This window comes from Nestor notabilis, unplaced genomic scaffold (assembly GCF_000696875.1).
Source record: "Nestor notabilis isolate BGI_N333 unplaced genomic scaffold, ASM69687v1 scaffold27164, whole genome shotgun sequence".
Classification (NCBI taxonomy): domain Eukaryota; kingdom Metazoa; phylum Chordata; class Aves; order Psittaciformes; family Psittacidae; genus Nestor; species Nestor notabilis.
The window spans coordinates 6,362-18,472 of record NW_009924690.1 but is presented as its reverse complement, the minus strand read 5'-3'; the positions used below and the strand labels follow the sequence as shown (position 1 = coordinate 18,472).

The following is a 12,111-nucleotide window of genomic DNA, read 5'->3' as shown; positions in this document are numbered from 1 at the left end:
TTACTGGTCTCCACGTGGACATTGAGCAGTTTACTACAAGTCTTTGTGTGCAGCCATCCAGCCAGTTCTTTATCCACTGAGTGGTCCACCCATCAAATTAATCCCTCTCCAATTTAGAGACTGAGGATCTCCACTGTTTTCAAACCACAAATTGGGAGAGGGAAAATTGCCCAAGAAACATGAATCTAAGATTAAGTCATATGGAAAACCGATCCTTTCAAATGGGCAGGGACCTTTCTACAGCATTTAGTGGGCTTTGGATTGGGCGTGTGAGACCTCAGAGAGACTCTAAGTCTGTTTTCAACCCTTCCCTTCAGTTGCGAATGAGCAGCAGTGGGAGCACTCTTGTGTGCCCGGTAAGCAGTAGCATGGCTGAGTCTGCTCTCCCTGCACAGGTTGTTTCCATTCCTGTTGGACCACTTCATTATCCCCCATTCACTCACCCCCTACCCATAACTCTGCCCCATTGTCACTATCCGAAACTAGTAACTTTTTGTTTGTCTCAAGTCTTTGATTACATTTACACCAATAACTAATTTAGGTCATTGTTGCTGTTGGCAGCACTCTTTTAGTTTGTATTTCTTGCTCCTGCTCTTTTGTGTTTTGATTTTCTGAAGTATATGGGTTTGTCTTAATGTGACATCTCTGTGCAAACATGTGCATCTGAGGAAGGCAAAAGAGATTTATTGCGTTTTGGCTAATACAGAGGAAAGGGGAAATTGCCTACATAATGAAACAGGAGGTTTGGTTTTAACTATGTAATTTCTCTCTTGTCTCCATAGTACTGAATACACAAATATAAAATATAAAATCTACCTCCTCCTTCAAACATATCAACGTACAATTAAAACCCACAAAGCTTGACAACCTGTTGTCAAGTTGTTTAAGCAGTTGTTTCAGAATCTGACAGACAAACTTATAAACAAAACGTAGAGCACCAGATTGTGGGATGAAGCAGCATCATCACATGGCTTCCTCAGTTATCTCAAAATTTGGAAAACAAAAAAGTAGAGGAATACTTTTTCTCCTTGAATAAATAACAGTTTAATTACATTATAGAAATAAAATATGATATGGTAGGAATACACTGGAAATCTTACAGAAATACTATTCTGCTACTGGTAGGTAAATGGTCAAAGCTACTTTTCATGACAATCTGAACAGTACTTGTGTACAAACTATTATACAGGTTGCTAATGAAAAATATTGCAGCAGTTGCAAAGATGTTACCAGCTCAAACAAACATCTAATGATACAATATTCTTCTAAGAGGAAGTAATAATGTTAGATTTACAGACAATAAAGAGTTATGTTCTCCACTTTGAAACACTGGAAATAAAAGCTCAGGTAATCCAATTTCTTTACCTTATATTATCACAAGGAAAAAGTTTCCTTTCACTATGAACAGCATCCTAAGAAACCCTGTAAACAGTTTATTCAAAGGTAGTATTTGAGATGTCTCAGCAACTTCAACAACTGTCCTAGTCTACAATTACAGACTTTTTAGGCCACTGCTTGTACAGATGACTTTTATTTTTCACTTATTTACATACATTCAGCCCAATAACAGCAGGTAAAATGCACTGTCTATCTAACAATAGACACACTGAAATTTTCATTGAAAGGCCAGTGCAAGAAGATGTGGATAGTGATTGCACAGCATCGAGGAGATTATATTATACAAATATACAATCAGACTGTTGAGAATCTAACTCTGCACACGTGTGACATAGATGGTCTTCTCGCTACATATGCGACACTTGGAGATGGTACAGATATGTAACTGCAGCTATCGCTGGTTGGGTGATGGTGACGGTGTGGGTGGCTGTGGAACACAGTATCATTTGGCTGTGCTATCACTAAGTGAAGGTAGGCAACTGCAAATTAGGAATACCTAAAGCTGAAGTTTAAGTACAGCTTATCTTAGAACGGCAGCAGATATTTCTAATTTAAGAGTTGTTCTACTTAGTATGCAACATTTAGTGAAATCGTTGCCACCTCTTTAATAAATGGTTCCAAGTGAACCGATGCAGTTCCCAGAGCTTAAAAAAAACTCATTATGCAAACGAAGATACTGATGATAGATGGTAACATTTCACAGGATGCTATTTCTTATTATATCAGTAAGCACCAAGTTAAGTGCCAAGACAGCCCCATTGTCCCATGATTGGTCATGTAAAATTACTCGAACGCACAACAAAAGTCCACTAAGTTTGCTTTTAATTCACAAGAAGACAGTTTCAAAAATGGCTCTTAAAATACCTTTACATTTCAAATAAGCTTCCCCCACCCTCCTCCAAGAGGACTGCTTTAGGATGGACCTAGATGTAAGATGTAAGAAAGATCTTTCAGGAGGAGGACTTGCACATCCTCTGGGAATCCTCTGCAATCTGCCAGTTCTGCCTGACTGCCATGGCCCCACCAAGAGCAAGGTGCCCTGTCCTACCACCTAAGTAAGCTGCAGGGGAGGTGAGTAAAGTACCTCTGTGTCTTCCACCTCACCTGATGAGATCTTTGAAGTGTGCCACCCCTCACCAAGCCTGAACTTGGAGACACTTAACATCCCCACAGACCCACTGGCTGACATCAGCTGGGCTGCCTGCATCACCTGCCTCTCTGCCTTGCATTGAGGTATCAGAAACGCCATGGGGACACCACAGAGGCCAGACACCCAGACGTGCCATCCCCCTCTCTCCCTATGTAACCCCAAGGACAGACGGCAGGGCAGCGTGGATTTGGCTCCTCTCACCCGATGCCATGGAGGGAGCCACCCTCTTCCGGCAAGCATCAGGCAGCCAACGGGCTAAGCCTCCTTTGCAGCTATTTTGGCAGAAATCAGCCAGAAGAAGGGTGAGGAGATGGTCAAAAAAAATAAAAAAGGCAGCAGAGAGGAGGACCCGACCTTCTCTATCCAGAACAGAATCACAGAATATCCATGCCTCAAAGACTATCCAGTAACATGCTCCTTGTGAAAGTCCCAGGCTGCAGAAACAATCCTGCTACCGAACAGCCATCTTCCTTCAATAACTTCTTCCTCAAAGCTGATAGTGTCAAACCTTGTCATCTGTATCCTGGTTTCACAGTGAGACTCACCTCATTTCAAGCAACCTGATTTGAATACTGATGGCCTTAAAAGAAACTATCATTTATTTCTGGCCTTCTCAGTTTTCAGGAACACCATCTACAGCCACTGCAGTTGTTAGTGTGGGCTCATGCCATGCTCTGCCTCTTGTTTCCCCTTATTCCCAAATACAACTGAAAGACAGCTTCCTCTAGCACATGGATACACCTCTCAGAGTGGATCAGGATGTTCTTCATACGGTACTTTCATCAGTAATCAGTTGGAAGAACTCAATTTTAGAAACAGAATTCATGTGCAAAGCGTGCAACAAGAAATACAGTTTACATTTGGTCAGTGTCCTATCTTAGTTATGCTACCATGACTCACACTGATTAGTATATTTACACACACGCACACACACACACACGTACATACACAGATATTTATTTATATACACGCTCACACAATAAGAAAATGTCTAAGTCTGACAATATTTCCTCCTCTTTTAGTGAAGACGGGAGTTTGGCATCTCAGGCTCTGCATCTGCTGAAACCTGGGATACAGGAATGCGACACAATTCAAGTATACATCGACTGCACAGTGATAACATCGCACATTGAGTCTGACGCATGCTGTCTTCAGTGGTCCAGCACCAGCACGTGGCTCAAAATCAGTTGCATGTTAAGGGAGCCAATATCCAGGACCTTCAATTCTCAGCGTTCGTATTCACGCAATGCCCAAGAGCAGGGCAATAGTCTGTACAACCATAAACGTCCTTCCGTATAAATGCAGTGGTATTTAAAAGTCTGAACCAGTGCATTCCTCTCTTACATTCCTCCTCTATTCCTTTGTTGCTGTTACTCTCATATGCATGTGAAAGTAATAGGTAGTGGGGAAATAATTTAGTAGAAGAACACAAAGCCTCTCCTCTAAGTCCACAGAAGACCACTAAAAGTGTAAAATTTCCAAAATAGCTCATAGGAATTCTTCAAACACAGTAAGTGTTTTCAATGGGGTTTACATATCACGTTTCACATTATTTCCACGGAAGTCTACCTTATCACTTTGTTTAATCAGACAAATATCAATAACACAGAATAAAACAGCGTACAATTCACAGGACACGACACATTTTACAAAACCTCTAAAACTCAACACTGCCGCTTTTGGAAAAAATCAAAAACTCCTATTACTTACAGACATGAAATACACTTCACACTGAAATGAACAGCATGATTACAAGGCTTTTTCTCTTACATGATGGCATTGGTTTAGGATGCATTAGTTTTCAATTAGGTTTCACCATTTTTCTTCACACCTCAAAAGGAACCACTGGTACTTTCTCTGTGTTCTTTCAGGAAACATACTATCATTCAGTAAACACTTTCTGAGAAAAAGACTGTTGAAAATTTAGCTTGAATCCCTAATTGTAAAACCTGAAGAACTGGCTGACAGTAATGTTCTTAACACAATCATTGCTCAGCTTACAACGACAAACCAAAGAAATATTACAGGAGGGTACAAACACTTTAAGCCACAGGTTTGGTTTTCTCTGTTGTTGATTTCTTAAATTTTTATGTTCTAAACTAACTCCTTTTCTCACAAGGCTGAGAAGTCTCTGCCTTACAACGCTTCAGCAGTCGTGTCTGTGGAGACAGACATGGTAACTTTGGCAATCTTAACTGTGCTCTTAATGCAGCTCTCGGCAGCCCTGTGCACGTTCCCCGCGTTGTTGGCGTGTTTGTGCTGGCAGTCAGACTCCATGCTGTTGTCGAGGGGCTGCGCGGTTCCTTCGCAGGTTGGGAACATGCTGCGGAAGGCGTGTCGCAAGTCCTTGCTCCTCAGAGCGTAGATGATGGGATTCACTGTGGAATTCAGCAAACAGAGCATGCTACAGAAGGCAAAGACAGTTTTGATGAGCTTGTTCATTTTGCCAAAGACATCGTACACCATGATGGCGAGGAGAGGGCCCCAGCATATGATTAAAACGACTAGGATAAGGACCAAGGTTTTGGCTAACCTGATGTCCATACGAGTTTGATCAGGCCTAGTGATCTGTACCTTACCATCCTCCGTAGACTGGATGATGATGCTTTTCTGCGTGCCCCGCTGAATCATGCGAACAGCGTGGCTGTGAGCCTTCCACAGTATGTACATGTAGGCATAGACAATGAAAAGCAAGAGGACGCTGGTGACCCCGATCCAGAACATCAGGTATGTCTCATCGATGAGAGGGAATATGTCTGAACAAACAGAATTGAGCTTTTTGCAGTTCCAGCCAAGCAGAGGAAGAACGGCTATTACAATAGCGATGGTCCACATCACACAAAACGCTACAACAGCCTTTGGACGGGTAACAATCCTTTTGTAAGCTAGTGGCCTGTGTATAGATATGTACCGGTCTATTGCCGTGAGGAAAAGGCTACCTACGGATGCAGTGAAGGAGGCTGTAACTCCACCCAGTTTGAACAAGAAGACGTTGGGGCTGTCCTTCCGGTGGAAAACATGGAAATCCACAAAACTGTAGACAAAAATCACGCTGCCCAGGAGATCGGCCACAGCCAGGCTGCCGATGAAATGGTAGGAGGGTCTACACCGGAGGCTTCGGGAGTGGAGGATGACACACAGGACAAGGAGGTTCTCTAGGACCGTGAAGGTGCCCAGGGTGAGCGACAGCACAGCAATGGCCAGCTGTTGGCTGGGGTTCAGGATCATAAAGCACTCCATATCCATAAAGTTCTCCCCACACTGTATGTTCTCCTCATTATCCTTAAACGTGGACAGGGACTTGTTGTAAAATTCTGTGATGTTGACCTGATCTGAGGGAATAATGCTCAACAGGGGATCATCTCCTGCAGTCATTTTTTCTTGGAAAGGATCACCCCTGAAGGAAGAGAGAGGGAACTTCTGGGGGTAGTATCCCAGCTTGGATGCCATATCGCCTTTCATGTCTTCGTACTGGATATCGTTGGAGCCCACGTAAACGAGATCTGTTGTGATTGTTCGGAAAGTTGTATCTGCGAGGCCATCTAGGATTGACTTCATAACCCCAGCCTTGTTGGTTTCAGAGAGACTTGGGGCACGGAAAAATGCATCGGAGGAAATCCTAGAAGGCGAAAAGATCAGAATTCGTTAAGATAAACAGGGAGACAAACTCCACAAACAACTTAGTTGAACTGTGCCAAACAAAATCGATCGTCTAGCAGGTCTAGTCTTTGCCACCTGTGGGAATCAGGATGAGTTGAGCACTTAGAAAAGAAATCGCCTGGATTTCACTAAAACTGAATTACTGTAAGAAGTGACATGAAAAACAGAGGCACAGGGAATTGAGTATTCCACAGGAAAGTAATTTTCATTTCTCATCAAAACCACCTGAGCTGCTCCACCAAAAAGATACTTTTCTCTAGATCTGAACTTGGCCTCTGATTGCAAAGTACCCTGCAGACCAGTATTCCTTGGGCATGCTTCATTTAAGTACCGAGTGCCACTGCAGGAGCAGCATTAAACTGAATCATCAGGCTTCACTACTTTTCTTTCAAAAGGCACCAAGGGTTTTGAAAACCTGATAACAAAAGAGAATGAGGAAAAAGCCGTGCACTTTTAAGTTTCACAGTTCATCCAGGATGCCTGTGTATTCACATTACCCTGTCATGGCAATCTAAGGTCTACTAACATCCTGAATTTGTTACTGCAAATTTGTTAGCACAGTACTTGATACACAAATACAGGCTTCATTACCCTATTCCTTCCTTCTGCTAAGCAAACCAAGGCTACTGGGATGTTTGGGCTATATGGGGGAGGTAGGTTGTTATGCAGCCCTGTCCACAGTTTCAGGAAAGGTGACTAGCACTGCTAAGTCAGTGAGTACATCAGTGTGATCCATTCTGCATAGATCAAAAGCTTCAACTGAGGCAAACATGCCACCAAGTTTGGCGCAGAGTGCAGCTCTGGCCAAAACTCCAGGCAAAAGGGACCAGGACCTGAGAAGCAAAGAAATGTAATTTGTCCCACTGGGGTCACCCTCAAAAATATTCTGTCCCCTCAGAAATGGGGACCCAAGCAGAAGGTCCCCTGGAAGCCAGTGGTGTCTGAGTCCCATCATAGAATCATAGAATAGATAGGGTTGGAAAGGACCTTAAGATCAGCTAGTTCTAACCCCCCCGGTCCACCTTTGCTCATGGATCGTGGTTAATTTCAGGGTGTCACCTTGGGAGAGAGAGCACCCTCATCAGCATTTGAGCATCTTACATGCATCAATATGTAAGACAGGTCTTATAGTTCTTCTTATGCTGTGCTCCTTTATATAACTTTGCCCACATAACATGCCTTGAATATGTACTGAACATATGCTTTGGGGGCCCCTTCCACTGCCAGAGTGGCTGAGAGTGGTCTGAATGTAAATAAGAGCCCGAATCATTGCTTTGGTGTGCTACAGCTACTCTGCATCTGCTATGGGACATCTCAATGGCTGCATCAGCAACAGGCGCAAACCCAAGATTCTTCATGCTTTCAGAGTGGAAGGAACTGTGACACTTAAGAAATCCCAGATGCTATATATAGGCTTCTACCGACTTAACCTGTTCACGATACACAACCGACAATAAACAGCCAGAAAGGCTATGAGAGATTATCTGCCAAACCCCAGCGTATTGACCACCTTGATTCCTAAGATGGGACATGCACAATAGGTACCTCAGCTGAGTTTTCCCATGAAAAAAGAAGAAAAGGATTCCTCTTTACAACAATGCCAGTACTTAAACCCAGAAGAAATAATGAGCATTTCCAAAAGAAGCGGAGATCATTTAGCTGCTGAGATATTTATACTGCACTTACACACAGCATCTGAACACTCAAGACTTTTTCCATAGTTCTTTAAAGTTTTGCATTTGATTCAGCAGGCCTGGACATTCAAGTGTTAAAGGGAATATATGAACCTAAAACTCCAGAAGACACTGCGACTCCAGTGCTGCAAACACAACCCTTACCAGTGTGGTCCAACTCACAACACATACTGGCTGTGTCAGCTTTTGCTGACATTATTTGTTCAGCAAATAACAACTTAATTATTAGACAGACAGAGAATATTAAGAAACTTAATTCTGAGAGTGTGAGCAGTCAGAGAGGGAAATGTCACTGAAGTACACATTGAAAATGAACAGCAATCCTCTAACACATAAGGTACTCTTCTTCCAGGAGGTGCTTTACATCTGTTCCTAGTAGAATCTGCAGATGTTATATGTTGCAGAAATGACCCTGCTGACAACTGACAAATCTGCTTTGGGTGAAGTCCGGCAACTTTAAACTTGGCATTATTAACACCAGTTTAGAATCAGAAGTGAAAAATCTGTTACTAATTTTAAACTATCAAAAAAAGTTACTAAATAAATCAAGTAGTTCTATAAACATGTAAAGATGGCTGTCATATTCGCTGTTATTCCAGCTTATTTCTGACAGAAGACAAGACAACCATTTTAATGATTCAAGACACAGCCCCATGTCGAGAAGATTATGTTTGAGTAAAGCTTCAAAAATTCTGTGCAACTGATCACTTCTGCTAGACAGACAAACAAATTGTTATGAAGTAGCTGGTCTCTGCTGGAGTCATGTTAAGCACAGACTTACTCAGAATAAGGTGCAAGCTGCCGTGCAACCCCTACCTTTGTTTGAAATACAAATGAAAGAACACGAATTCCTGTGTGCTCTTTTGAAGGTGGCAGTGAGTTATGTGACAATATCACTATGCATGCATATGCTGTGCTAACAACATGGTTAATGGGATCAGGAGAGGCAAGCCTTACTCTGAATGTCAATGATTTTTTTTTTCCCTCTGTATTTTTACATTGAGATTATCACAGTAATTTGCACCTTATTGTCTCTGCAAAGAGAGTTTTCTTTGAGAGTACTTGGGAATTCATTAGTGGTGTAGCTTAGGCTTTGGGAGATGCAGCTGACATTAATTTTGTTTTTGTTTGCTGCTGGGAATATCATAATTGGAAATTTCTAGCAGTATGTGTGCATGCACCTATTCAAGTAGCAGTTGATTTTTATTAAAGTTGCAGTAAAACAGCCATTCGCCTAATCTGGAACTGCACTTTACTGGAATTTCGTTTATTTTAATTTAGATACTAGCTTGTCCCAGTCACTATAAGCTACAATACTGAAACTCTGCGGACATCGAAGCAATCAGCGAAGTTTTCCATGGCTGTCTAGTAAAACCAAGACTGGACCTTTGGCACTGGTGTTATCAGGAGGGTCTCAATCTGAGGTATTGCACAATTTGCCATTGACTGAAAAGCCAACAGCAGACACAGTGGTTTGGTTCTTGGTCTTTTTGTTTAATCAGGTGCACATGTCAGTGCCACACAAGTTCTGGCTCTGAGCTCTTCTGTTGGAACCTGCAGTGGCAAGCAGGCACTGGCCAAGGAAATGGGACACACCACACCATGTGGCCACACTGCTCTTTGCAGTTGGCTTCAGTGCAAACCAAACCCATACTGCCAAAGATGCATGACCACCTCTACACTAAATATACCATGAGCCTCTGTGGCTTCTCATAGCTCTGTCAAAGACCCCTCCTCTCTGGATGCAGAGGGGGTGATGGTCATGTACCCCAGCAAGGTCCCTTCATGGGCAGGGTGGCAGTGAGGGAGAGGGTCCTTGCTCTATAAATGAAGACCCTCCCTGCCCTGCCAGAATCCACTCTTCCAACAGAGCCTTTGAGTCTCCAAAGCTCTCAGCTTTGTCCCGTCCTTGAATGAGCTCTCCTACCTCACTCATTTTAAAACAGCTTTAAAAAGAACTGAAACATTGATTACAGATGTGGAAGAGCCCATGCTGATGCTGGCACTCAAAACTTCTGATGGATTTCAATGACTGCATGCAGCAATTCACAGTGAGTAATTAATTATGATTATGGATAACGATTAAACAATAGATAAAACTTTCAGGCATCTTTTATCTTGAAGACCAAAACCAGAAAACCCATAGCTGAACAACGTTTAGACTTTTCTCCCATCAACGGGTGGCTGTTGATGGGCATTGCCAGACCAGCTGTGCAAAGTGACTGCCACTAGATGGAGTGGCTTTTACAAGCACGCTGCTTAGCTGGCTGCAGAGACCTGGATTTGATTTCCTCTAGCCCTTTTCTTTCCAGCCTGCTTTATGGGGGTTCAAACGTACGAGGTGTTAAACATCAGCCGAAGACACACCTTTGTAAGCTTTGCCCTCAAAGAGAAAGAATTAGTGGAGAGTTGAGGGGGCAAGTCTTGCTACTGCTCTCCACTGCGTGGTTACATACAGCCTTAAAAGAAGCTCAGATGCTACCAGAATATAAAGACCCCTTAGGTAAAATATAAAATATGTAATACATAAAAGGCTGGTAACTCATCTCCAGGGGAGAACTGTACCTCCCCTGGACTTCTTGTTGGTCCACAGGACCAGTTCACTCAGGGAACAAGAACATGACTTCATTAAAATGCTATTACCTATCTCCTCCTGCTGTTCTGGGGGAGAGGGAAGGATGGAACGTTTTTATCGTTGTCTAAAAAAAGGGCTGAATTTATTATAATTTTCAACCCAGGATGATTGATAGAGTAATTTTAATAGGCTGAATAGAAACAGTGAATATTTGCGTTCTTCCTCAGAAAGTAATTATGAGCAATACAATGATGCTACTGATAACTTCAAAACTGTTTATGTGGCAAGAAAAGGAATCAAAACGAGGAAGGGAAATGCACAATCAAACCTTTCTAGCTTCTATTTCAGAAAATATTTTGATCTCCATGCCTATACATTTCTTCTATGATACCCCACAGCTAATTAAGAACAAGCTAAAGGACAAGTAGGCATAATTGAAAGTTTCTGAATGCATTAAAATATGTAAATGCTTTCTCCTTGCTTACACACTTTAAGGTTTGTAAGTCCTTTGGAGAAAGGCTTCTGATAAGTTAGCATAGTGCCCAGTACACTGGGACTCCTACCAAACTGGGTCCACAAGGTACTACCGTGGGAGAAACAACAGTAATTTATGCTCATGTGTAGTCAGCTGAAAAAGCTTGAGAGAAATGAGATCTACCATAATAACTGTTGGCCTCCAGGAATTAGAACTGTCCTGTAAAATGAAAATTTATATGGCTAATAATTACCTTATCCCATATGGCGATGAACAATATTGCTTCGAGGACAGAACAAGGTTTCTAAGCCTTGGAGAAAGAAATGTGCAGTCTGAGAAATGGTACTTTCAGACTCTGTAACACCAAGCAAGGAAAAAACACATGTTGACAAGGATGTGAAAGCAATGTTACCCCTATCCTATTTACCGCTGGTTTACTAGTCCATCTCAAACACTGTGCTACTCCTAGGCTATAAATGACAAATATGCTGTTTACTCCTACTGCAGGAAAACCTGCATTCACTTCGGTGGGAATTTTCTCTGTGTGAGGGATTGGGAAGGAGCACAGATGCTAGGAGAGAAGTAAATGAGGGATGCCATCTTCTAGTTACAACAAGGCACTACCAGCTGTGGGGTAAACTAGGGCATGCAAGTACTGAACCAAATGTTGTTCTTATGTATCATGATAATATCTTTAGGAAATTGAACCCTAATTAGCAAGAAACCACAGCTACATGGTTATTTATGTTAATTAACATACCCGTTGCACACTAGCAGGATAGGGGCTGGATGGTTCTAATGTGGGGCAAAATTGCCCCTACGTGACACCCCCCAGCATCCAGCAGTTGACAATCTGAATGACAAAAACAAAACCAAAGAGTTAATCAGTAGCCAACAATGTTTTTTAAAAGCAGTAACATTATTTCCTCCCTCCAAAGTTTTGCTGGGGAGATGTGTGCACCAGTTTTAGCACAGGTGACTTGCAGGTACAGGTCAAAAGGGCCTGTGCCTTACCTCCCAGACAGCCAGGGCATACATGCGTGTTTAACATCAGAGAGGTTCAAAAGCTAAGTTGAAGTCCTGCTTTGTTTGGTGCAGGTGAAGGACCTGAACTTTGCTCTCCTGTGAGCCAGGTGAGCGTTCTGGCAGCCTCTCCATT

General features: G+C 42.5%; 1 protein-coding gene across 2 annotated transcripts; it reads right to left on the bottom strand.

The window, feature by feature from the left end:
* Window positions 1-3,490: 3,490 nt before the first annotated feature.
* CNR1 (cannabinoid receptor 1 (brain)) lies at window positions 3,491-11,801 on the bottom strand. Of its 2 annotated transcripts, none has more exons than XM_010012729.1 (2): window positions 11,713-11,801; window positions 3,491-6,167 (listed from the first exon to the last, which is right to left on the bottom strand). In XM_010012729.1, the coding sequence occupies exon 2, from the start codon at window positions 6,104-6,106 to the stop codon at window positions 4,685-4,687; it is 1,422 nt and encodes a 473-aa protein (XP_010011031.1). In that variant the 5' UTR covers window positions 6,107-6,167; window positions 11,713-11,801; the 3' UTR covers window positions 3,491-4,684. The 2 variants fall into 2 exon arrangements, with proteins under 2 accessions (XP_010011031.1, XP_010011030.1); XM_010012728.1 differs by lacking the exon at window positions 11,713-11,801 and having other exon boundaries at window positions 4,451-5,965; window positions 6,047-6,106.
* Between the last annotated feature and the right edge of the window lie 310 nt (window positions 11,802-12,111).